This window comes from Sciurus vulgaris (genome assembly GCF_902686455.1).
Source record: "Sciurus vulgaris genome assembly, contig: HiC_scaffold_138_arrow_ctg1, whole genome shotgun sequence".
In the NCBI taxonomy this organism is placed as follows: Eukaryota; Metazoa; Chordata; class Mammalia; order Rodentia; family Sciuridae; genus Sciurus; species Sciurus vulgaris.
In genome coordinates this window covers 1,150,355-1,177,807 of record NW_027632915.1, presented here as the reverse complement: position 1 = coordinate 1,177,807, position 27,453 = coordinate 1,150,355, and the positions used below count along the sequence as shown (strand labels likewise).

At 49.9% G+C, this 27,453-nt stretch overlaps 1 protein-coding gene across 1 annotated transcript; it reads right to left on the bottom strand.

The window, feature by feature from the left end:
- Nucleotides 1–9,277: 9,277 nt before the first annotated feature.
- LOC306652181 (alpha-1,6-mannosylglycoprotein 6-beta-N-acetylglucosaminyltransferase B-like) lies at nucleotides 9,278–26,920 on the bottom strand (the record flags this gene model as incomplete). The annotated part of the gene is made up of 5 exons (XM_079125202.1): nucleotides 9,278–10,017; nucleotides 11,015–11,088; nucleotides 15,124–15,240; nucleotides 16,259–16,414; nucleotides 26,810–26,920. The coding sequence occupies 5 exons, from the start codon at nucleotides 26,918–26,920 to the stop codon at nucleotides 9,819–9,821; spliced, it is 657 nt and encodes a 218-aa protein (XP_078981328.1). The 3' UTR covers nucleotides 9,278–9,818.
- Between the last annotated feature and the right edge of the window lie 533 nt (nucleotides 26,921–27,453).

Genomic DNA, 27,453 nt, shown 5'->3' with positions numbered 1-27,453 from the left:
GAGCCTCACCAACTCCCTGTCAGTCGTCCAAGACCCACCCCGGCCCAGCACACAGCAGGCGTGGGCAAGGCCTTGGCCCCTTGAATCAGGTGGATCTGAGCTCAACTTGCCATCCTGCCACCTGCTTACTCTAGGATGGGCACAAGTGGCTTCCCTCCATGGAGTCCCTGTCCCCTCCTGCAAGGCAGGTACAGGAGCAGACACCCAGGTACATGCTGCTATCACTCTCTCCCATGCTGAGGTCACCTGGTGTCCCTCCACCATGCTGGGGTTGAATGCTCCCCAACCTGCCTCTGGTTCTTGAGCCCCATGAGGACCTGACATCTCCCAAGGCTCACCTTGTCTCCACTTTGAAAGTGACATCATGTTCCACTCATAAGTGACCGGAAGCCACTCTGCCTGAATCCCAGAGACTCTGCCCCTCTCCACTGTGGACCATGGCAGGCCTACAGAGCTGCAGAGTGTCCCTTCCCTGGTGAAGGGTCACGGCAAGTTGTCTTTGACTCTTCTTTCCCCTTAAGCCCCTCTGAGCATGAGTCCCAACACAGGAAGGAGACCGGCATGGCTGCGACTGCCACCTCTGCTCTTTGGGAAGAGACACCTTCTTTCCCAGGGACTCCAGTAGGTCCTACGTCTGATCAGAGACCCGGGGAAGTGTGGCAGGTGGCAGGGGGTTGGCTGTGATGACAATGAAGTTAGGACCAAATGGACGGTGCTGATGGCAAGTGCTTCTCAGGGAATCTCATCATTATGGTCACGTGTGTGGACAGGGAGTTCCTGAGGGTGAGCACCAGGGTGGGTTGGCACTGCTCCTGTGTTCCCAGCACACTGCCTGCAGGTGCAAGTGTTGAGCTTACCAGTGTGAATGGATGGATGATGGAGGGAGGGAGGGAGGGAAGGAGGGATGAGTAGAAGGGATGATGGATGAATGGATGGAGGGATGGATGGAGGGATGGAGGGAGGAATGAGTAGAAGGGATGATGAAGAGATGGAGGGATGGAGGGAGGGATAGATGATGGATGAATAGAAGATGGATGATGGATGGATTAGTTGATAAGTGGATGAGATAAATGGTGGATGAATAGATGAATGGGTAAATGGGTGGGATGGATGAGTAGATGAGATGTTGGATGAATGGAGGTATGAATGGATAATGGATGGATGAGATAAATGGGTGGATGCATGGATTGGTGGATTGATGGATGGGTGGGTGGATGGATAGATGGATGGGTGGACGGGTGGGTGGATGAGTAGAAGGAATGATGGATGAATGGAAGGATGAATGGATAATGGATGGATGAGATAAATGGGTGGATACATGGATAGATGAATGGGTAGTTGGGTGGGATGGATGGAAGGACGGATGGGTGGGTGGGTGGATAGATGGGTGGATGGATGGAAAGATGGATGGATGGATGGATGGACTAATTCAGTTCTTATTTTACACTGGTGCTAACTGGCTGACTACCCTAACCTGGCTCTAAGGAGGTGGGTGAAGGCAGCCTGTGCCAGGCCACATGCCTCTTGGCACCACCCAGAAAACTCCAAGTAATAGACTTCAGAAGGCTGCAGGGGCACCCAGATCTGACCACTCCTAAGACAGGTTTTGTCACCACTTACACCAACACAGCATAGGCCAAGTCAGGGAGGGCCCTGCAGTTGGACTAAGAGGAAAAATACCAGCTGGGCCAGTCTCACGCCCTCGATCTTGCAACTCAGGCTGAGACACTCTGATCGGTCTGTTTCCCTCCCTCCAGGCCCCTTTGTGTCTTCTCTCAAAGCCCTTGGCCTTCCATCACCTCCAGGAGCAGTGAGGATAGGCCGGGCTTGCTGCAGTAAGAAAGCAGCCCACTCAGCTCTCACCAATGGAGACAGATGTTTTCTTCTTGCTTAGGCTACAAGTTCCTGTGGGCACTATAGTTCAGCAATGTGTGGTTCATACTCAGATGCAGGACAGCTGTGGGATTTGCAGGGCTCAGTGCAAACTGGAAACCCTTGTTTAAAAATCACTGAGCATTTTTTTCAGGGAGTACCAGGGATTAAACTCAGGGCCTCCTGCTCCCCCACTTCTCCAGCCAGAAGCCGCCCACCCCAGAATATGGAGATGCAGATCCCAGCCAGGGCAGCTGGTCCAGGGCTTCCTCTGCAGCCGCCCTTCCCTGGCACTGCCCAAAAGCCAGCTCATCCCAGGCTGCATGGTCACTGTGCCTGACTCCTGTGCATGCCTGGACCCTGTCCCCACATGCTCCTCTCTGGATGGTCACTAAAGGAGTCTTTATAAGTACATCCCCCTTCAAACCTTCCAGTGAGTGCTTGGTGGGGACAGAACAGTGTCTCCCCCAAAAAAGGCCAGCAAGGTCCCCACCCCAGTCACCTGTGGAATCAGTCCTTTGCAGAGGCAAGAAGGTGTCCATCAGGAGGACGACTTGCTGGAGCAGAGTGGGCTTCTGATCCAATGGGACTGGGGTCCAGACCCGGAGTCACAGAAGACGAGGAGGCCACCTGCGACAGAGGCAGCCAGAGAGGTGCATCCACAAGCCAAGAAGCGCCAGGCTCTGCTGGCCACTGCCCCTCGCGGCCTGAGCCTCGGTCTCTCCAGCATGCTGGTGGCACTCATCCACTCTGGCCTGCTTCCCACCTCTGGGTTTCACTTGCTCTTCCTTCTGCCTCAGGACTCAGAGTGAGATGGGCTCCTTCTCATCCTTCATGTCCCCACTGCTCCCTCCAGCTCTCCATCATACCTGATCTGGCTTCTCACCTCTTCCATCAAAGCACACTTGTGATTTCCTTCCCGACACTTTTCACCATTAGTCATGATTTTCTTTGGCTATGTCTGTGTTGTCTGTCTTTCCTACTGGCATGCAAACTATGGGGTCCCATGATTCCCTACTTCTGGTGTTCGCACCCTCCCCTGAGTGTGGGCAGGTCCTGTGACTTGCCTCTGATAGAATATGACACAAGGGATGGGATGTCACTTTCGTGATGAAGTTGCATGAAGCCCCCATCTGGCTGAGACATCCCCTCCCTTCCTGACTTTGATGAAGCAGGTGGTCGTGTTGCATGCTGTCCCATGGAGAGACCCACAGGGCAAGACACGGATGCCAGCCTCCAGCCACCAGCCAGCAAGAAACAGACGCTCTCATGGCCTCAGCCTTCAAGAAATAGAAGCCTGCCAACCAAAGAGTTGGGAACAAGTCCTTCCCCAATGAATCCTGATGGTGGCTCAGGGGAGGTCCTGAGCAGAGCACCCCCAGGTCCTGGTCTCTGGACCTTGGGATGTGAGAAGCATCATGGTTTTAAGACTCTCAGTCTGTGGGTGATTTGTGATGCAGCAGTAGCTGACCAGTGCAGGAGCGGCCCTGACTTGTCATGCATGCTGTTCCCGGCAGAGTCCAGTAGCATATTTCTCTTACATGAGATGCTCAGAGAACATAAGTTGGCCGATTTAATGCACCATGATCAGCCAGGCTTTGTAGCTTGTAGATAGATAGATCTGTAGCTTGTAGGTAGATAGATAGATGATAGATAGATTGACTGATGAGGTGTTTCATAGAATGCACACACGTTTTTGTTTATCTATCATCTATCGATCGATCAATCCATCCATCCATCATCTCTCTCTCTCTCCATCCATCCATCTGTATTCAGCCTCTCCTCCAGATTCTGGGCTTCTGCATCTGCAGATTCAATAAAAAATACTCAGGAAAAGAAGGTGAAACTGCACCAAACATGTACCCACCTCTCTTCCTCATCCATATTCCCTAAATGGTAGAGTCTAGGAACGTTTCCATGGTGCGTACCTTGCATTAGTATGGTAGGTAATCTAGACATGGTTTCCTGCAGCTGGGAGGAGGCCATGGGTCACATGCAAATATCCTACTACTTTACATCCAGGGCCTGTGCATCTGTGTATCCAGGTATCTGAGGGGTCCCTGGAGCCCAGCCCCGGGGAGGCTGAGGGACTAGCTTCTAAGGTAGAGGATGAGAATTTCCAAGGTAGACACAGATGGCCAGAGCCAGCCTGGGCTCCCAGGAACGACATTTCCTTCCTCCTTCCTCCCGGGTCTTCAGCTCTCACTTTGTTCTGAACACTCAGTGGGGTGGGTTGAAGTGCCCTGTCACCAAGGGCTCTTGTGGCTGCAGCTTCCACCCTTTGAAGGAAGGTCATGCAATTGCCAGGCTTTCCATAGGCTCTCCTATTTTTTTTTTGTTCTCGACAAATATAAGATTGTTCAACTTAATATAATTAAAACAGAGAGAGAGAGAGAGAAAGAGGGGTGGGGGGAGACCAAGCAGGCCTCTACTGGCCACGTCTGGTGAGTCTTCTTTACTCTTAGGAGAGAGCGAACAATTAGCCCACCTCCTCCTGCTGCAGACTCCTCTCGGAGACTAATAGTTATTTACTTAGTCCTGTCACTGTTCTGTGTTTAATATTTATCCATCACGGGAACTGTGTGTGTTAAATGTCAGCCTCTCATCCCAACAGCTCATGGCTCCACCAGCTAGAATCCCACAGACAGCCCCAGCAGCCCAGCCTGGCTCCCTGGCAGAGCCCAGCATGGGTCACTTGGTGGGTCCTGCCATCTCTGAGGGGTCCCATCCCTGTGAGCACCACGTGGTCGCCAGGGCCATTGCGGGTGGATAGCAGGCAGGCCTCACCTGGAGGGCCAACTCAGGAACTCACGCATAACTGAAGTGGTGGGCTTTGACCCCGCATGTGGTTCCACACACAGTGGATCATCTCTCGAGGATGTGTAACACATGACACCAGGCAAACACTGGATCACTGCTGTCTCCGGTTGGGAATGGCAAGAGTGGCTTGCCCCTGTTCAGCTCACATGCAGTTGCTGTTGACGTGCAGTTGTTTGAATCTGCAGATGCTGAACTAGGGGCTGCAGAGGAAAGACTCGTGTGTGTGTGTGTGTGTGTGTGTGTGAGAGAGAGAGTGTGTGTGTGAGTGTGTGTGAGTGTGTGTGTGTGTGTGCATGTGTGAGTGAAACACTCACAGTGAAGAGGCCCCACCTGGGTATCGGATGTGCACTTGCACCTGGGACCAGAGGCCATGATGATGGCCTCTGTTTTATAGGATGTCTTTACCAGGGTTGAATGGTACATTTCCCATGACATCCGGGGTTCCTTCTGGCTCAGTTTAGCCCATTCTGAACTCACACCTTCACGGTGAGGGTTGGGAAGTTGGTCACTGAATCAATCAACAGACCCTCTGGGCAGCGCAGGGAGACCCTTAGCCTTGCTTCTGGATCCTGGGGAGGAAATGAGCATAAGTGGGACCACAGGGTGACAGGAAGACCAGAGCTGGAACCCCACAGCCCAGGTCCCGTGACTCTGGAGGAGCTACGTAAATGTCCACCTACGACTTCCCTTCCAAACAGGTGAACAGGACGGGAGGCCCCACCCCTACTCCGAATCTCCCAGGGCCAGCTTTCTGTGGGATTTCAGAGAGGTCTTGCCAACAGGGTGCTGAGGTGGAGCCCAGGATTTTCCAAGGGCTGTTTCTGCCGCAGAACTTGCTGGTCCCCTTTCTACAAGATCCGTGAAGTCTCCAAGGGCCTCCATTTGGGGGGTCGGGATCTGCCACCCACCACATCAAGGAAATACTTGAAGTTTTCAACACTTTTTGGATGATAGGAATGAGAACGGGGATGGACATGAACTGAAACAACTTCTCTGGATAATCAAAGCAGATCTGGGGCATCGAGTGCCTGGCGTGTGCTCAATAACCACTTAAAGGATGTGAGCCCGTCTTTAGCATTGGCATCAGCTGGTGGAGGAGTTGGATGCTCAGCCTCAGAGGTAGTCAATGCAAAGCAAAGCAAAACCAAAACGCCAAACAAAACCAAAAAACAGGACAATGGAAAACAAGACACCTTGAGATTTTTGCTGAAGTTACTGGGGGAAGTTTCTTCCAGTTGGGTTTTGCTTTTACTCCATGGCTTCTGTGCTAACAACAACCAGGTCAAGGCCAGGCCAGCCCCAGAGCTGTCTCTCCAGAGAGGGGTCTCCCTGGGGGGCTTGGGGCTTCCATCCATGCAGAGATGCCTCTGGAGCCCCGGGTCTCCGCAAGGGCCCCTCTCAGTCTCCACTCATTTCACGGAAATCTCTCTGTTTGGTAAACTGGATATTAAAATCAAATGTACCTCATTAGAAATAAAATATTTCCAACCAGCTTGAAATAAAATGTAATCACTAATGACATTTAAATGTTGTAGATACTTTACTTTTTAAAAAATCCCCTTAATGTAAAATAAAGTATGGCTTTAATTTAGCCAGGGAGGCATTAAGGCCCACTCCTGGTCAGGGCCTCCTCCAGCCTCAGAAGCCAGCCTAGGCTTCCGGAACCATCCCTGACTGGGGATACCAGGAGGAAGGTCTGCTGAGGAAGAAGGGCGTGACTTCCAGGGATCCCTGGATCTCTAGGGATCACAGGCTGTTCTTTGAGACCCTGCCACAGATGATGGTTTGTGCCCACGTCATGTGGACGGGTCCCTGCCCTGCTCTGCACCTTAATCTCCAGCAAGGACACTCCCCACCCCCTCCCACTCCACGCTGGTTCCTGTCCAACTTGTTTCAGCTTTGTTTTATGGTTATAGGATTCAGGCTTATTTGGTGAGTTATAAAGTCATAAAACATGGTCGAGAGTGTATTTGTGGTTTCTTCTAACATGAAGCTTCTGCAATTAGCTCCTGGGGCCAAACATGGCCTGACAGGGGCAACTGGTGGGTGCCCAGTGGCTTTACTGGGGAGGATCGGGTGGGGCCTTGGGCTGCACTTCTGCAGCGACATCTCTGAGTGGGCGATGGTGGTTGTGACTTTGGGGCTCTGGGCTGGGGCTGCTAGTTCAGCCTCCCAGTGGCCTCTTGCTCAAGGCTTCGGGCCCTGCACAGGTGACAGGGGCTCATATAGGGAGCCCTGCCAGGGTGTGCCTATATCACTGTGGTTGAATGATAAGTTGGGGGAGTCCCGTATGTACTTGGTTCCCTTCAACAGATGGGCAGAGGTGACTTTTTTTTTTTTTTTAAAGAGAAAATGGTATAGGTCTACACTTCCTCATCCAGAACTCTTAGATATACTTTAAATTTTATTTAAAAAAATAGCATGGGTATCTCAGAATACATTCTACTGTCAGGTATATCTAAAAAGAACAAATGAAAAAATGGTAAAAAAAATAGCATTGTACATATGTCATATGTGAATCTGCATAATGCATGATTATTAACATTAAATGGAATAAACTATATAATCCCACATCAAATCAGGTCAGATTTTATAACTATAAAAGTGTGGGTTTGGTCTGATATTGCTATCAGAAAGTTACAAAAAATTTGAATTTTCAGTGCTATCAAGATTTCACAATTGCAGATAAAGATTAAGAACCAATTTAATCCTTAGAACACTCTTAGGCATTTTATTTTATTCATTCCTAGCCCAGGAATTTCCATAAAAGGCAATGTCTCTGCTTTCCTCCAAATCATTTCTTGGTACTGTTCTCCTAGGCAAAATTCTTTTTTTTTTTTTTTTTTTTTTTTTGTGTGTGTGTGTGTGTGTGATGCTGGGGATTGAACCCAGAGCCTTGTGCATGCAAGGCAAGCACTCTACCAACTGAGCTATATCCCCAGCCCATGCAAAATTCTTTAGGGTACACAGATTACAGAAGGAACCCATTAAAGTATTTTATTCCCAGTTACATTAAACAGTCACTTGTCAGAGAGAGAAAATCAAACTTATGGTCTTAATATGAAAAAATTCATAAGGATATTCAGTGAAAAGTAAGGGTTCCTCTCACACCAATCTCTCAGCCAACTAAGTGTCTACCTTAGACATAAGTACAGTTACTTCGGGCAGAGGTGACTTGCAGTGTGGGTGGGGTCCCTGACACTCAGGGGACCTCTGATCCTCTGTGATCAGCACACCATGAAGCCCAGGGCATTTCGCACTTAACCTGCTGTGTCTGGGTCCTAGGCTGCGGCAACTGCCACAGACTTGGTGACCTAAAGCAACAGAGATGTTCTTCCCCCATTCTGGAGGCCCTGAAGGCCCCAGAATCTAACCTCAGAGGGTGGCTGGCACAAACCACCTGCAGACTCTGAGGAGGATGCTCCTGTGCCCCTTCCAGCTGCTGGAGGCCCCAGGTATTCCTTGGCTTATGGCGACCCCACTGTGACTGCTGCCCCATCTCCCCCTGAGATTCTTCCCTCTGCGTGTGCATCTCTGTGTCTGAATTTCCCTGCACTGGGAGGACCAGGGCCACTGCATGGGCCCTGCCCTGTCCTAGGGTGATGCAGACTTAACAGATTCCATTGGCAAAGACCCCACTTCCCAATAAGGCCACCCTCCCAGGTTCGGGGCTCAAACTGTCTTTTGGGGGAGGAGGGATTCGACCCCTGACACGTTCCAGTTGAGCACTGGGCACCCGGAGCGGCCCAAGAGCAGGAGTGGGGACTGAGGTGGGCTCTGCCTGGAACCTGGGTCCTCACTGCCTCTCTCTGATCGGCTTCTAGGCATCAGGGCCAGGGGCAGGGCTCCCAGCTTAAGGGGTCAGGCCCCTGGCAGGTGGCGCCCTCTGGGTCCCACTAGAAGGTGCCTCTTGGCATCTTCCAAGGTCAAAGAGCCTGTGAAATAATCTTTATTTGGGTCATAGAGTCATTTATTCAACAAATACATACTGAGTGTCTCCCCATCACCAACAAACCAAAGATGCTTGAATTGAGGACCTAGCCTTCTAGGAGAGAGAGGGAGAGAGAGAAAGGGAGAAAGGGAGAGAGGGAGAGAGAGAGGGAGAGAGGGAGAGAGAGGGAGAAAGAGAGAGAGAGGGAGAGGGAGTGAGTGAGAGGGAGGCAGAGGAACCAGGAGCTGTGAAGTGACATAAAAACAGGGCAGAATTGGGGCCAGGGAGCATCGGGCTGTTGAGTGGGGTGTCAGGAAAGCCCTCCTTGAGGTGACTGCTGAGGGAGGCCTGGAAGAGGTCATCGGCTGCTGCAAAGGCCCCAAGACTGCCACACTATGGAGGGTGGGCTTGGAGGGAGCAGAGGAGTGGTGGAATGTCACGTACATTTAGCTTTTAGAAAAAACCTGGTGAATCACTCAAAAGATTGTGGAGTCTAGAGGCTGCTGAAGTTGCCCTGGTAACCCAGACATCGGTGGTATGGTTCAGGCTGCATGTGGCCTGGAATCGGATCAGAAGATGGGAGTCCAGGGCAACTGCCAGGTTCATCCAGAGCCAGAGGGAGGTCGGCACTGTCCATCCTTGGCACGGGGACAGTGGTGCCAGGGGACAGGTGGGGGAGCAGGCAGTAACCAGGGTTTCCATTTTGATCACGTCAGGTTTGGGTGTCATTTAGATGTCAACGTGAAGATGAGGACCAGGCAGGTGTCAGAAGAGGTGAGAGTTCAAGGGAGTCTCGTGTTGCAGATGGATACTGGCTGGCAGCATCCATGTGTCCCTGAACATGTGAGGACGGAGCAGTCGTGGGGAGGAAGCAAGGGGAGAAGGGGCAGGCCCATCAGGGTGGGGTTCCTGTGAAACAGCCCAGGCCTTCTGCACACTAGGGAATCTGATATGGTTGAGGGAAGGGGCACAGTGGAGGGTGGTCTCACCTTCATGTCCATCCTCAGAGAATCAGCATCTGCCTCCCCTGAGTGCCCATGGCTTGCTGGTGCTACCCTCCCCTGGGCGGTGCTTGGTGCTCCTCTGCCCACTCCTGGGCCTGGGAAGGAAGCTCCGGCCACGTGTGCATCTCGAGCTGGGGTCTGCTGGTGCTTTCTCCTGCAGGGGGAGGCACGGGGCAGGGGCCCCCACTGCCTCACAGGCAGCCCTGGCACAGGACCACCTGGCCCTTGAGGAAGTCACGACAGGGGCAGAGCCGCTGGTACTTGGTGCTGGAGCTGGCGCAGCTGCAGAGCAGGGGCTCCTTCTGCAGGTAGCACTCCTGGCTGGGCTGGGCCAGCGCTGGGTACAGGTGGTGCATCTCCCACTCGGTGCTGTCACAGGGCACCTGGAGCCTGCATGGGTACCACAAGCATCGGTCACCCCCTGGGGTGGGTGGGGCAGGGCTGTCCCCAGCTTGACACTGCCCACCCCTCTCCCCAGCAACCCCTGACCCAGACTTGGGAAGAGGCAGTTACAGCTTCTTATCAGCCTCTTTCTGGGAGCTTGGAGAAGAGGGGCCGGGGTCCCATCTGGAGGGATGTGCAGCAGCTTTATGGAGAAGGTCCCCACCCAGGCTGGGGCAGAGACCACGAGGGGCAGAGGGAGCCGGGTGGGACTGGGAGCAGCGTACCTGGTAGCGGCTGGGTCCTGCCAAGAGTATAGCTGCATGATGCAGACGCCCACCTGGAAGGTCCCTTCTGGATCCTTCCTGACTGGTTGGAAACTCTCAGGAGGGAGGGGGTGCACTTACTGGAGAAAGGTCTCCTGGCTCTTGAGGAAGGGGAAGAAGGAGGGGCTCGCAAACCAGCCCATGGTCCAGGCAGGCATCCTTACATTCCCTCCTGGTGGTGGCCAGCCAGGTCCGCAGTGACTGTGGTGGGGGCCAGGTCCCGGGGACCTTGCTAGTGTTCTGGGCCCACTCCAGGTGGGTGGCATTGGGCACAAGGATGAAGGGCTCTGTGAAGCCCCAGTCCCTGGAGGGGCCTGGGCTGGGAGCTGCATAGAAGTCCTGCAGGAGGAGAGGGGCATCAGGGAGGTGGAGTGGGCCACGGGTGGCACTGGTTGGCACCCAAGGACCCAGACTTACAGCTCAGTGTGAGCCACTGTTGGGCACTTGCTGAATACCAGGCAGCCTTGCACGCACATTTCATTTATTCCTCAAAGTAGCCCCACCCCACAGACACTCAGGTGCCTCCAGGTACTTGGCAGGAAAGGAAAGGAGGCTTGACAGTCAGGGGACCTGAGGGGGCTCACAACCGGGGGTGTCTGCTGCCTGCACAGCATGGGCTCTGGCCTGATGGGCTTGGGGTGGCATCCCAGGACCGGGGCTGAGGATGGAGGTCTGCCTACCTGGTGCTGGATGTAGGCATGGGTCCACTCCAGCTGCACCCACAGGTGTGCTCATAGGGCAGGTAGGGCTCCACCTGAGGGAGGGTGCGGCGGGGAGGCCTGGTTATGGGGCCGCCTGCTGGGCTTGGGGTGGGGTGTGCCAATGCCCCATACACCTGGACCTCTCAGCCGAGGTTCCTACACTCTCCAGGGGCCCTGGGGACTCAGACTCAGCCCTGGACCCTCCCTGTGTCCCAGCCTCAGTGCCCCTGCCCTGTCCCCCACCCTAGCCACACAAGCTTCCTCCTGCCCAGAGCCCAGTGCTCCACCCCTCCTGGGCTCTGAGGCCCCCTCCCCCAGCCCGGCTTCTCTGGGACGTCACCCACTCCAGAGCATCCTGGGCCCACACCCTCCTGATACAGTACCAGGTTCCTTGGAGTCCTCAGCATCCCAGACTTCCTTCTCCTGAGGACAAGCGCCCCTGTCATGGCTTCCTGTCCATGCTCCATCTCTCTCAGGAGCCCACAGCCTTTCGAGAGCAGGGATTGCAACTTGTCCCCCAGAGTCTGGTACAGTGCCTGGCATGCAGTGGGTGCTCAGGAAATGGTTGTGGGATGGAAAAGCTCAACTGTACACTCCCCAAGACATGGACATTCACATGGAGGGACACAGCATGCTCCCAGTGGGATGTGACTGGGTGGCATCTGGAAAGCACCTGCCCAGGCCATACATGGTTACAAGTGCACCACACAGGAGGCCACATGTGGCCTAATGGTCTCAGGGTCACACAGCAGCCTGCACTGGGCCACATGGGCAGAGTGGCTGGGGTACAAGAGGCGAAGATAACCAAGGGACAAGATGTCCCCTCCCCAACCCCTTCCTGGGCTTCACCGGCAGGCCCAGCACAGAGCCACCTTGGAGGAGCCCACGGGTGGCAGGCGGCAGTGGCTGGAGGTGGGGCTGACCTAGTATGACTCAGAGGAGGGTGGCTGTGGCCATTGGCTTCCCCAAGTCCCACACAATGTGGGCATCCGACCTGGCCCAGTCCAGCTCAGTCCCAGTGACGCCATCTTCCTGCTGCCGCCCCAGAGGTGAGATCCTTAGCCCTGGTGGTGAAACCAAACAGTCCTGCCTGAGCCCACACACCTTCTTCCTCACAAGGTGACCTCAGGATGTCCAGCGGAGCTGTGTGGGGCCCCTGCAGAGCCCGCCTCTTAGGGCTGGAGGCCTGTCCTGGGCCCTCTGGCCAGGAGACACTCCCAACACTCAAGGGTCCCAGGGAGACAGCCCCCACTGCTCCCCTTGATGCTGTTCCCTGCCGCCTCTGACTCTAGGGACAAAGGCCACCAGCCTGACATTGTCCCAATACTGGACACCAGGTGCTGTATGTATTCTCAGTTCCCAGGCTGCGTGACCCCAGGTGCTGTGTGTATTCTCAGTCCCCAGGAAAACCCAGCATCCCTATGTCCCAGACGCTCTGCAGGCCTGTCCCACCCTGTGCTCCTCCCCTGCCCCCTACAGGGCCCTGTGGCCAGCTGCTGTCCTGACACTCAGGAAGAGTCCAGACAGCCTCTGAGCACTGCCCAGAAGGCCACCAGGCCCCTTGCAGTGACAAACCTAGGATATAATGAAAAAGCCCCAGAGAAGAGCCTTTGTTCTCCAAATGTCACTCCCGCTCCAGCAGCGACAGTAGTGCCTGAGTTATTCCCCTCTGCATCTGAAGCGTTCATCACGGGGTGAGTCAAAGGCCCTGCATGCAGGGAGCCCTCCAGCACCTGCCTGCAACGAATCTCCCACAGGCAGCAGCTTCAAACACCCCTATTATGTCTAAGTGCGGAATGTGGCATCAGTCTCTGCGCGTGACAGGTCCTGGGCCTGCAGTGCCACCTGGAGGGTGACCTCCAAAGGTGTGGGGGGCGATGGCAGCACCGCCATCCTCTCACCCCATGGCCTCTATCTGGACTCGATGGAGACGTGGCATAGGCCCATCTGTGGCAGCCCAGGGGCACAGAACCTTCCCTGCCACGGGTGGGGTGGGGGCTGGCACCTGGGACTCTGTGCCTCCTGGGCCCCTCCAGCCTCCCCTCGAGGCCACGGGAGCCATGGTCCACTCCCAGCCAGCTGCTTCGAGATTTTCTAGAGCAGACTCTCAGTGTCACCAAGTGCTTTTTGAAAATGCCGACTCCCAGGACACAACCTGGTCCTGTGAGGCAAGAGCCCCAGGTGGCCAGGTCTAAACACAAGGCATTCCCTGGTGGTCCATGGGCACAGGAGTGTGTGAGCCCCTCTGGGCTAACAGGGGGTGAACTGTCAGGAAAGAGGGTGGCAAGGCCTGACAAAGGAGGCTGCCAGCAGACAGGCCTGGCTCCCTGGAGGCCGGCGGCAGATGTCAATGCCTTGATTCCTGGATCCTTTGTCCTTTGTCACTGCTCACTCTCTCTTTCTCTCTCTCCCTCTCTTTTATTTTGTGGTTCTGGGGATTGGACCCAGGGCCTCCTGAACGCTAGGCAAGTGCTTTACCACTGAGCTACATCCTTAGCCCAGTTATTGCTGTTTTTAAATTAACTCAATAACAAAATTAAACAGATGTTCAAGTAGAAAAAAAAAATCAAAGGAAAGAACAAGGAAAAGGAAGCCCCCTCAGCCCCTCCCGAGAGCAGGCACCTCCCAGTTCCCGTGTGTCCCAGCAGAAGCATGCAGGACGGTCTGGGCACATTCATTCCCAGGTGCAGCCCCTCCCCTGCGCCCAGCCTTCCATCTGGGGAAGTGATGCACCACCCACAGGCTCATTTTGCTTGATAGGCCTTGGAGGTCACCCAGACCTCAGGGGGATGTGGAAGAGCCCTCATCCTGCCTCTATCCCTGTGCAAGAGTAGGCCAGCAGGGCACAGGAGAAGGTGCAACGGGGTCATTTCCAGCATGAAGAGAATCAGAGTAAACCCACACCAAGCCCCTGGCCCGGGCCTGTCCTTAGCACTGAGTCCCCTTCCCAAGGCCGCTACCCTGGTCTGGCACTCGGGCCCATTTAAACCTATCAACCAGTAATAATCAGTTGATCAGCCCTCTACTGGGGCATGGTCCTGAGTCCACTTTCCTGTCTGCCTTAATCTCCACAAGGGCCATCATCAAACATGGAGAGTAGCCCCCGCAGCAGATGTTGGCTGTGCCCCCTCGGCCTCTCTGCCCTAGATGCTCCACCTCAGGACTGTCTATAGCCTGCTCAGCCTGTGCAAGGGACAAGCCAGAAGCCACGGAAGTGGGCAGCCCACAGCCATGGGCAGGTGGGAGCTGGAGGAGAACCATCCAAGGTTTCTGCCATTCAGGGATGTGACAGAAGCCCCTGCTCAGAGGCCCCATGGTGAGGAGCTCCAGGCACACCTGCCCCCTTCCTGGGACCACCTCCCAGAGGAGCCACCTGTGCTGAGACCCTACCTCAGGGTCACCCCAGAGGAGCCCAGACTCAGTCTGCAACTTAAGCTTAAGCCTCAGCTAATTCCCAGGAGGAAAGCGGATCTTCCCACTGGATGGAGGGGCAGAGTGCACCTCCTTTCCAGACTCCAGCTTCACCTGTTAGAGCTGAAGACAGGTGCACGTCAGGACCTTGCAACTTGCCACTAGGCACTTCTTCTAGAAACATACATCTCCAGACCAGGAAGGAAGGACCTGGGTGTTTCCATCAGGAATGGAAAGCTGACCTTGTCAACAAGATCCCAGGAAGAGCTGTATTCACGTCATCAGTTGAGACAGGCTGTTAAAAGGTCACAGATCCTCACCTAAAGCAGGGTCTGAAGAACCTCCATGCTTTCATCTGGAAGACACTGACTAAGCATCCAATTTGTGTCAGGAGTGCTCACAGGGCCTGGCCCTTCATTGTGCTCAGTAAGTGACTCTGAAACCATGGCTACCTTGTAAGGTTGTGCAGGTTGTTCACTGCACCAAGGTATGCTCCCTAAAACCTATGCACTGGGTTGGTGAGTGAGGGCCCCTGCTCCACTTTCCAGTCCACATGGCTGGACACAGGGGTATGTTTAACCAGAAGGGAGGTGAACTACTCTGCCAGCCCAGGCCAAATCTGGGTACCTTTTTCTAATTATACTGAAGCCCCACAGTGCGAGCGGTGACCGTCTCACCTGGGTCTCCATGATGGCCTTGATGGCGGCTTCAGACTTCTCCAAGTTGTAGTCATCCTCAGTCCACACGTGGGGCTTGCCGATGAAGTTCTCTGCGTAGAGGTGCTGGGAGAACACCTGGCTGGGGCCGGCAGGGGTGGCTCTCCCTGTGCCCCCTTTTGTGCCCCCTGTTGCCTGACTCCTCCACCTCCCTCCCCAGGAACTGCAGGGCCCCTGCCCTGGCCCCTCCCAGGCTGGCTGGGTCCCCCACTCACCTCCCTGGAGGTGGGTTTGCCTGGGAAGAACTCCTGGTTGAGGGAGCTGCAGGGCAGGCTGAAGTGGGACTGCAGGAAGACGCAGCCGTGGGTGATGGCCTCCAGGGGGGCCAGGCCCTCATGGGGGAAGCCAAACCCTATGAAGAGCTGAGGGGGCTTGGGGACACAAGGCCAGGGAAGCCAGGAACCCCGCAGCCAGGCAGTGGTTGGGTGGGGGTGGCCAGCTTGGGTCCCTTGGTGCAGGACTGTGTGGGGCACTGTGGACAGCCTGGATTTGCTGTCTGATTCTGGAGGGGTGAGGACAGAGCAAGAATCCCAAGCCTAACAGGCTGCAGACCCGCATCCACAGCTGACCTCAAAGGACCTCCACTCACTCATCCTAAAAACACTAACTTAGCACCTAACCGTGTCAGCCGTGCACACAGGGCTGGCTCCTGGAAGGTGCTTCATAAATGGTACTGAATCCAGGGCTGCTGTGTGAGGTTGTTCAGGTTGTCCACTGCACAGAGATATCCTTCCTTGTGTGACTCGCAGAAGTAGCCATCCAGGATGAATGGCCCCATGAGACAGTAGCCAGGGCCTCTTAGCCAGCCTACCACCCACTCAGAGGCTCCAAAAGGTCTGCCTGGCTCCTGTTCCCCAAACCAGGCAGTGGCCCTGCCCAGGTCCCTGACCCTATAGGCTCTCCCCTGCCTGCTGGACATCCCATGTTGGCCAGTCTCCTGGAGGAATGGACACAGGGTTCAGACAGTAGAGCACGCTGGGCCATGTCCACATGTGGAATGGGCCACGTGTGGTAGTGGCAACCCTGGCAGATGTGTTGGGTGACTCCCTTGGCACCTGTGGCCAGGAAGGTGAGGACAGTATGCGGGGGGACTCACTTTGGCCTTGTGCAGCAGCTGCTGGAACTCAGGCTGTAGCAAGTGGCTGTGGTTCTTCACAAAGGCAGGGACCTCGAGTGGCCTCTGGCTCTCGTAGTACACAGTGCCGTGGATCTCCATGTGCTTGTTCAGGATGCCCAGGAAATTCTCCTTCCCCTGGAGGAGGAAGGAGAGGAGGTGGAGCCTCATCCCAGGTCCCCAGCAGTGCCAGCACAGCAGACGCCCCATCTTGGGGTGGCCTCCAGCCAGCTGTGCAGCCCTGGGCAAGGCCCCTCTCCTCTCTGGTCCTTGATTTTTCATCAGTGAGCCCCAGAGCCTGGACTAAACCAGAGGCTTCTGGTTTATTTTTAGTCACGCAACTTTTCTTCCAAAGGAAGCCAATAGGACCACACACTAAATGAATCCAGGTAGATCTGCTTGGCCTCCTCTAACCCTCAAAGGACCCCAAGTACCTCTGAGGAGCTGCAGAGCTCTCAGGAGCTCAGATCACCCCCACACACCCATCCCTTCATCCCTCCATTCACCCACCCGTCCCTCCATCCACCATCCTCCGAGACAGCCTAGAACCTGGCGAAAGAGCAGTTAAGCTCCCAAGGAGACTCCAGATCTGACGGCTTAAAGAGAGACCATACCTTCACTCACCAGCCCCTCAGGACTTTGCTCTTAATTTAGACCCAGTCCTAACAAGGGTGCTTATCTGGCTTTCTAGCCCAGAGCTCTCAAAGAGTCACAAGTTAGATGCTGTTGGAGGGCAGAGCAAGGACAGTCACAGTTAAAGGTGACATTAGATTCTCAGCAGGGCCCACACTGAACAGCAGGAGCTCTGCACACCTCAGTGTCCCCCAAGGGCAGGCCATGCACCAGGGAGGCAGAACCCACTCGAGCTGTCAGGAAAGGTTAGGTTATTTTCAGTACGTGGCATCTCACAGGGCAGTGTGTGTGTGTATTCTAGCATCCAGTTCAAAGCAGAATGCTCAGCTCTGGCGGGCCCCGCCCTGGTCAGCTCTGCATGTGGCCTGCTGTTCATTTAAACAGGGTTCATCTAACAGCTAGTTCTGCAGGACAGACCTACCCTATCTTTTCCCACCAAGAGAAAGTAGCTAAGGTGTCATTGAGATTTGCAGGGACACTGACTGACAGCCACACCTGTCTCCAGCCACTGCCCCGCACGTGCCAGGAACAGCAGGGACTTGCAGGCAGGTCACCCATGATGAGACTGTCCCCTGGAGGACTGGGAACTCCTCAGAGCCACCTCCACACAGGAGCAGCAGAGAGATCAAGAGGCTGCATGTGAACCAAGACTGCTTACTTACGCAGCCCTCTCACCCTGCCCCCTCCCTTCATCTATTTAAACCAAAGCCCAAGTCAGTGACCCAAGACAGGGCTGAGAGGCGGGCCTCACTCTGCCCTCCCAGCACAGCCTCAGTGGTTAAAGCTCCTCTCCTCTCTGCACCATGACCTTTCAGTCTCGCCCAGGACTCTGGTGACACCCTCGGCTTGGAAAAGCTGGCCTGCTGCTTCGCCACCCATCACAGTTGTCCCTGCAAGTGTCCCTGGAAGGCCACCAAACCCCTCACTCTGTACTGTGTGTTCAGTGTCCTCCTGGCCTTGGGTGGGTCTCCCAAAGGCCGCCCCCTCCCTGATCCCTGCCCTCAGGGTGGCTCCTCTGTGCATCCCACTGTGCCCAGGAGGAGAGACAGGGAGGAAGAGGGCGGCCTCCCCCACCTCAAGCTCCACCCCCCACACTAGCACTCACGGAAGGTGGTCATGAACTGCTTGGGGTTGAGGTTCCAGTAGCCCCAGTTGGTGCGGCAGCCGAGCAGCGTGGCATACTCCTCATGGTTTTATGCAGGCTCGGTTCCAAAGGTGTCAATGACTTGGAATCAGCACCTACCCCCCAGGGATCAGGAGCAGGGGTCATGCTTCTGTGTCCTGGGCTGGGGATGCCCCAGCCAGGAGCCCTGTTACTGGTCAGTGACTAGGTCAGGGTAGTGCCCTGTATGGCAGAGCTTGGCCTCCAACACTCTCCCTGTGTGACCTCAGCAAGTGCCTTGACCTCTCTGTGTCACCACCCAGTCAAGTGGGATCACAACAGCCCAACCCCCAGGGCCCTGGTTAGTATTCAGAAGCTGTTCTCCCTGCTGCCTAGGAGCAGCTGCTTGGAGTGGGGTCCCTCCCTGCTCTCCTCAGGGGCCCACCTGGGTGAGGGTCCTGGGGGGACTGTGTTGGTGGAGTCATTGCTCCCATGCCTCCTCCGCCAGGTGGACTACTTGGCCAGGGGATGATGGTGGGAGGCCTGTTCTCCTCCCTCTGCCATCCTCAGGGGCAGAGGCTCTAAGTCCAGGGGCCTCACCTCTGTGGATCTGACCCTGGGTTCCGAGGCCCCAGGGCATCCTGTGTCCACCTGCCTGCAAGTGGGCCCTGAGGTAAAGAAGAGCAGCTGCCTCACAGGATGCTCCCCCTGACCCCGTCCTTCCCATAACCCAGAATCAAGTGCCCACTGCTGAGGTTGGCACTGTTATCCAGAGCAGGGCCCAGGCGGGAGGACGGGCAGGATGAGGGACCTAGTGCCGACGAATATGCATTAATAATAAAAGCTATAACACTGCCTGTCACTTTTTTCCCTAATAAAATCATGTGTGATAGTCAGTGGGACTGGAGCAAACATAATAAATAGCAGGGCTCTCTGTGCTATATTAAACCCGCACCCCAATGGCTGCAGGAAGACAGGGAGCGATGGCACTGGCCTTCCTCCAGACCTTCTATTTTCACACATATTTCTGTGCACGTTTGGTGGTGCAGTTTTCCATCCAGCAATGGCCTGCCAACCCATGAGTAAGTCTGTCTTGTGTGGTAGGGTGCCATGGCTCCTTCAATACGTTTCTTTTGATGGATGATTTAACACAAAATCTTCAGGAATTAACTTGGAAATGTTTGCCTTTTCCACAATGAAGTCAGATAAAATATGCTGGCACCCAGGCTGCCACATTCGCCGGGTGCTGAAGTTTCCTCGGGCTAGTCGCAAGCCCTCTGCTTCTCACCACCTGTGCTCTGGGAGCTCCGGGGGTTGCAGCAAATGTAACCTGCCCCAGCTGGATTCCTCCTCTACAGCCACAGGCTGCACGCGGTATCCAAAGCTGTCCTTGGATAGGATTGAAGTCCTAACGTTGACTATTTTAAAATTAAGAACCTCTGCTCCTTGGAGGGGAAAAAAATCACAAGGAAATTGCAAAGATATATGCAAATTAGATTTTTTAACACACACAACTCACACAGGATTTGTATCTGATATATAAAGAACACTACAACTCAATAAGGAAAAGAACCCAGCGAAAAATGTGAATGGGCATTTCGCCAATAAGAAGCAACAGCAAAAGTCATGGAAGATCCAAGATGGTGGACTAGAGGGTGACTGCATCTCCCATCGCACCAGAACCCAGGATTCAAGAAGAGGAGGCATTGAGAGACTTGGACCAACATAGAGCCACAGAGTGAGTATCTCCCACCAGGTGAAGCTCAGCCCGGGTGGCAGGCCCAGACAGAGGCAGCATCTCGGAGCAGGGCAGGGCAGCCAGAGTCTTCCCCAAGCAGCCCTGCTCCCTCCGGTGGCAGGCTCGATCCACAGCCAGGTTCTTGGAGCAGGCCGCCCAGTGAGAGCTTTTCTGCACAGAGCCAACTTCAAGCCCTGAACCCAGTGGCAGGCCCCAGCCCACAGACAGCTTCTGGGACAAAGGCAGGACAGGGAAAGGCTGTCGTCTAGCAGCCTGGCTCCCTCAGGTGGGGGCAGGCCCTGTCTATAGCCAGCTTCTAGGAGCAGGACCACCCAGTGAGAGGATTTCCACACAGAACCAGCTCCCATCCTTGGACCCAGTAGCGGGATAGGGGCAGCTTTCTTCAGAAGCACTGCATTATCAAGTTCCTCTAAGAACTCAGGCTACAGAAGGCTGGGAGGTGATATACTGGAAATCTACAGGGACACTATAAGCCAAAGAGGAAATCTGCAATATCTCAGAGTCCCACTGATATCTGACCAATATGAGAAAACAAGGGAAGAAAATGTCCCAAATAAACCTAGATACTATATCAACAAAACCCAAAGACAGCACAGCAGAAGAAATGTCAGAAAGGGAGTTCAAAATGTACATAATTAAAACAATCAGGGAAGCAAATGAGGATATGAAAGAGCAAATGCAGGCATTGAAAGAGGAGATGAAAGAGCAAATGTAGGCATTAAATGATCGCACCAATCAACAGTTAAAAGAACAAATATGGGAAGCAAGAGATCATTTCAATAAAGAGAGATACTGAAAAAAACAAAAAAACAGAAATCCTTGAAATGAAGGAAACAATAAACCAAGTTAAAAACTCCATAGAAAGCATAACCAATAGGATAGAACACCTGGAAGACAGAACCTCAGACACTGAAGACAAACTATTTAATCTTAAAAACAAAGTTGTCCAAACAGAGAACATGGTAAGAAATCATGAACACAAACTACAAGAATTATGGGATATCAAGAAAAGGCCAAATTGAAGAATTATTGGGATTGAGGAAGGCTTAGAGAAACAAACCAAAGGAATGAACAATCTATTCAATGAAATAATATCAGAAAATTTCCCAAATCTGAAGAATGAAATGGAAAACCAGGTACAAGAGGTTTGTAGGACTCCAAATATACAAAATTACAACAGACCCACACCAAGGCACATTATTATGAAAATACCAAACATACAAAATAAAGACAGAATTTTAAAGGTCGCGAGAGAAAAGAATCAAATTACATTCAGGGGGAAACCAATAAGAATGACAGCAGATTTTTTCAATCCAGATGATAAAAGATAGAAGGGCCTGGAACAAAATTTACCAAGCCGTGAAAGAAAAGGGATGCCAACCAAGAATCTTATACCCAGCAAAACTTACTTTCAGATTTCACGACAAAATAAAATCCTTCCATGATAAACAAAAGCTAAAAGAATTTACAAAAAGAAGCCAGCATTACAAAACATTCTCAGAAAAATATTCCATGAGGAAGAGATGAAAAACAGAGATGCAAATCAGCAATGGGAGGAACAAGCCTCAAGGAATAGCCAAATAAAGGAGAAACCAAATCATGCCAAAAAAAAAAAAAATGAGTCAAATGACTAGGAATACAAATCATATCACAAAAATAACCCTGAATGTTAACAGACTGAACTCATCAATCAAAAGACATAGACTGGCAGACTGGATTAAAAAGAAAAATCCTGCAAGAGACTCATCTCATATAAAGAGATACCCAGAGACTAAAGGTGAAAGGATGAGAAAAAACATACCATGCACATAGACACAGCAAAAAAGCTGGAATATCAATCCTCATTTCAAATAATGTGGACTTCAAGCCAAAATTAGTCAGAAGGGATAAGAAGGACATTACATACTGCTTAAGAGAAGCATAAATCAGCGAGACATAACAATCATAAATATCTATGCCCAAAACATTGGCTCATCCATGTACGTCAAACAAATCCTTCTTAATTCCAGGAATCAAATAGACCACAACACAATAATACTAGGCGATTTTAACACACCTCTCTCACCACTGGATAGATCTTCCAAACAAAAATTGAATAAAGAAGCCATACATCTCAACAACACAATCAACAATTTAGACTCAACCAACATATAGAGAATATACCATCCAACAAAGAACGAATACACTTTCTTCTCAGCAGCTCATGGATCATTCTCTAAAATAGACCATATTTTATGCCACAAAGCTACTGTTAAGTAAATACAAGAAGATAGAGATACTACCTTGTACTCTATTAGATCATAATGGATTGAAATTAGAAATAAATGAGAGAATAAAAAATAGAAACTTCTCCAATACCTGGAGATTAAATAATATACTATTATATGATGAATGTTTAACAGAAGACATCAGGAGGGAAATAAAAAAAATTCTTAGAAGTAAACAAGAACAAAGACACATCATACCAAAATCTCTGGGACACTATGAAAGCAGTACTTAGAGGAAGATTTATTTCATGGGGCGCATTCAACAAAAGAAGTAGAAATCAACAAATAAATGACTTAACACTACAGCTCAAAGCCCTAGAAAAAGAAGAGCAGACCAAAACCAAAAGTAGTAGAAGACAGGAAATAGTTCAAATCAGAGCCGAAGTCAACAAAATTGAAACAAAAGAAACAATCGGAAAAATTAACAAAATAAACAGTTGGTTCTTTGAAAAATAAACAAAATTGGTAAACCCTTAGCCACAATAACAAAGAGAAAGAGGGAGAAAACCCAAATTACTAAAATTTGGAATGAACAAGGAAATATCACAACAGATACGAGTGAAATACAAAACATAATTAGAAGCTATTTTGAAAATCTATACTCCAATTAAACAGAAAACCTCAAAGACATCAACAAGATTCTAGAGACATATGAATTACCTAATCTGAACAAGGAGGACATATACAACTTAAATAAATCAATTTCAAACAATGAAATAGAAGAGGTCATCAAAAGCCTACCAACAAAGAAAAGTCCAGGACCAGATGGGTTCTCAGCCCAGTTCTACAAAACCTTTAAAGAAGAGCTCATTCCAATACTCCTCAAAGTATTCCATGAAATAGAAGATGAGAGAACCCTCCCAAACTCATTCTATGAAGCCAATATCACCCTGATACCTAAACCAGACAGAGACACATCGAGGAAAGAAAATTTCAGACCAATATCATTAATGAACATTGACACAAAAATTCTCAACAAAATTTTAGCAAATTGCATACAAAAATATATTAAAAAGATAGTGCACCACGATCAAGTGGGTTTTATCCCAGGGATGCAAGGTTGGTTCAACATCTGGAAATCAAAAAATGTCATTCACCATATCAACAGACTTAAAGTTAAGAATCACATGATTATTTCAATAGATGCAGAAAAAGCATTCAATAAAATACAAGCATCCCTTCATGCTGAAAAGTGTAGAAAAAATAGGGATAGTGGGAACATTCCTTAACATTGTAAAGGCCATCTATGCTAAGCCCATGGCCAATATCATTCTAATAGAGAAAACTGAAAGCATTCCCCTATAAAAACTGGAACAAGGCAGGGATGCCCTCTTTCACCACTTGTATTCAACATCATCCTTGAAACTCTAGCCAGAGCAATTAGACAAACCAAAGAAATTAAATAGGAATAGGAAAAGAAGAACTCAAACTATCCCTGTTCGCTGATGACATGATTATATATTTAGAGGGACCCAGAAATTCCAACAGAAAACTTTTAGAACTCATAAGTGAATTCAGTAATGTATCAGGTTACAAGATCAATGCTCATAAATCCAATGCATTTTTATACATAAGTGATGAATATCAGAAAGAGAAGTTAGGAAAACTACTCCATTCACAATAGTCTCGAAAAAAATAAAATACTTGGGAATCAATCTCACAAAAGAGGTGAAAGACCTCTACAATGAGAACTACAGAACACTTAAGAGAGAAATTAATGAAAGCCTTAGAAGATGGAAAGATCTCCCATGTTCTTGGATAGGCAGAATTTATATTGTAAAAATGGCCATACTACCTAAAGTGCTATACAGATTCAATGCAATTCCAATTAAAATACCAATGATGTACCTTACAGAAATAGAGCAAGAAATTATGAAGTTCATCTGGAAGAATAAGAAACCCAGAATAGCTAAAGAAATCCTTAGCAGAAAGAGCGAAGCAGGGATACCACAATACCAGATCTTCAACTCTACTACAAAGCGATAGTAATAAAAATTGCAAGGTATTAGTACCAAAATAGACAGGTAGATCAATGGTACAGAATAGAGGACATGGACACAAACCCAAATAAATACAATTTTCTCATACTAGACAAAGGGACCAAAAATATGCAATGGAGGAAAGATAGCCTCTTCAACAAATGGTGCTGGGAAAACTGGAAATCCATATGCAACAGAATGAAATTAAACCCCTATCTCTCACCCTGCACAAAACTCAACTCAAAATGGATCAAGGACCTCGGTATCATACCAGAGACCCTGAATCTTATAGAAGAAAAAGTACGTCCAATTCTTCAACATGTCAGCTTAGGATCAGACTTCCTTAACAGGACTCCCATAGCATAAGAAATAAAAGCAAGAATCAAGAACTGGGATAGATTCAAACTAAAAAGATTTCTCTCACCTAAGGAAACTATCAGTAATGTGAAGAGAGAGCCTACAGAGTGGGAGATTATCTTTGCCACTCATACTTCAGATAGAGCGCTAATTTCCAGAATATATAAAGAACTCAAAACACTCTACACCAAGAATACAAATAATCCAATCAACAAATGGTCTAAGGAAATGGACACTGCACAGAAGAAGATCTGTAAGCAATCAACAGATATGTGAAAAAATGTTCAACATCGATAGTAATAAGAGAAATGCAAATCGAAACTACCCTAAGATTCCATCTCACCCTAATTAGAATGGCAATTATGAAGAACACAAGCAACAATAGGTGTTTGCGACGATGTGGGGAAAAAGGTACACTCATACATTGCTGGTGGGGTTGCAAATTAGTGCAGCCACTCTGGAAAGCAGTATGGAGATTCCTCAGAAAGCTTGGAATGGAACCACCATTTGACCCAGCTATCCCACTCCTCAGCCTATAGCCAATAGACGTAAAATCAGCATACTACAGAGATACAGCCACATCAATGTTCATAGCTGCTCAATTCACAATAGCCAGATTGTGGATCCAACCTAGATGTCCTTTAATTGACGAATGGATAAAGAAACTGTGGCACATATATACAATGGAATCTTACTCCGCCATAAAAAATGATAAAATCATGGCATTTGCAGGCAAATGGATGAAATTGGAGAATATCATGCTAAGTGAGATAAGTCAATCACAAAAAAAACAAAGGACAAATGATCTTGCTGATAAGGGGATGATTACACTTAATGGGTGGTGGGAGGGATTAGTGTTAGGGTTAGGGTTAGGGTTAGGGTTAGGGAGGGGGGTAAGAATAGAGGAAGGAAGGACTGTATAAAGGGAAAAGAGGGGTGCGAGGGGTAGGAGGGGTGGGGGGAAAGGGAAAATATGGCAGAATGAATCAAACAACATTACCCTATGTAAATTTATGATTACACAAATGGTATGCATTTACTCTATGTACAGAGAAACAACATGTATCCTATTTGTTTACAATAAGAAACAAGACAAAAAAATTCATTTTACCAGTTCAAAACAAGATTATTCAAAATATTAGCCACTAATTGGTGGAGGGCTTTTGCTTAATAATGTAAATTACATTCAAAATAAACCAAAACATTTGAAATTATGATAGTCTATATTATAAGGTGGGTCCCACTTTTAACTCTGCTTTGAAACCTGAGGTGGGGGCAGCAGAAAGTGCACAATAAGAAAAAATACAGATGAAAAAATTTACAGTATCTTGAGAAGTACATTTCAAACATTCACTAAGGAAAGCAAACATTTCCCCTATTGCAAACTTACATGGTTCATGTGGATAGCACACTGCACAGCACTCAGAGATTCACGAGATATGGAGTTTCTTTTTCATTAATCCTGTAGTTACCCATAAACCACCAATATTTCTTCAACCTTGACAAATATTCCCAGTCCTGAAAAATACACGAAGAGATGAAGAGTGATAAGAGGTGCTTATTATTTTTTCATGAACTCAGAGCCTCCTTTCATTTAAAAATTTCAAAATAGGCTCCTGAAAATTTGTACGTGTATGCTCACAAACACACACACACCCCTACATATAAATACTAATGTGTTTCAGATCTTTTTCTAATGACATATAGAATTATAAATGCTGAAATTCTATCACAGAAGGCAAACAAGGTACATAGCATTTCATTACTTCTACTTTAATTAATTGAACATTATTTTTCAGTCAGTCTTTGCATTTATAAACTCTATCTTAAAAATTGTGATAATGGATTTGCCAAGTAATTAAACATACCATATAGGGTAATGACTGCTATTTAGATAAATTCATTAGTTAAAAGAAGCCAAGAAGACTACAGGATGAATTCACAGGGTATGTTCTGAGCTGATTTCTTCTATTAAAATAAGATTAGAAAAAAAGCCCTATGTTTAAATTATGAAGAATATAATGAAAATATAGAACATTCTTCTTCAGTATCTTCACCTGCATATATTTTTTCCTCAAAGCTTCCTGTATACATTACTGTGATACATTCAATATAGAAATACTTGACAAATTTAATAAAAAGTTAAGAAAAGCCAAAAACAATAAATTAACTTTTTAACTTGATACTTATATGATTTATGAAACATATTTTTAAAAGAATGTTCCAGATTTTCTTTATTTATTTACATGTGGTGCTGAAAACTGAACCCAGTACTTCACACATGCTAGGGAAGTGCTCTAAAAATGTAGCTACAACCACAGTCCTGCCTGTGTCTATTTTTCAAATCATTTTATTTTGAATAACTATCATGTATGACATTATATATGAAGAAATATAATCTCATCTACATTGATGAATATGAATAAGTATACATACCTTGCTAAAAGGTTCCTGTAGTGAAAGTAGTTTCCTCTTGTACTGGTAGGTGGGTTCCTCGTAAGTGGCAGTTTCTGCCTGCCGATGTGCCAGCAGAAGGCAGAAGCTCATGACCAATTTTCTTTTGCAGGGTTCTTGCTCTCTGAATCCAAAAGACAAAACCTGCTATAGAACACTGAACAGCAGCTTCCAGCTTGAACGGGCAGCAGCTAGCAGGATATATATACCTTTTGGGTAAATGCTATTGGTTCACATTCATGCTAATAAGGGTTTGGAAAAGTAGCAAGGCCATTGGTCCAAATTTCTCTGCCACCACGCCCCCTTAAAGGAAAGCAGAAGTGAGGGAAGAGCATGAGCATGTGACCTAACCAATAGCGCATTTCCGTTTTACATACCGCCATTAGCAGAGGTGGAGAAGCCAGAGCGAGGAAGTCAAAGCTGCTGCCTTCGCCACAGTGGCAGCCGCCACCACCGCCTCCTCCAGGGATGCTGCTGCCTCTGGGACGCCACCGCCGCACACTCTGCCTCCAGGACACCGCTGCTGGAGCACAGGAGCCGCTACCACCGCGTCCAGGGTACTGGAGCCTCCGTGGTGCAGCTGCATCCAGGGCGCCAGAGCCTCAGTAGTCACCGTCGTGAGGTCC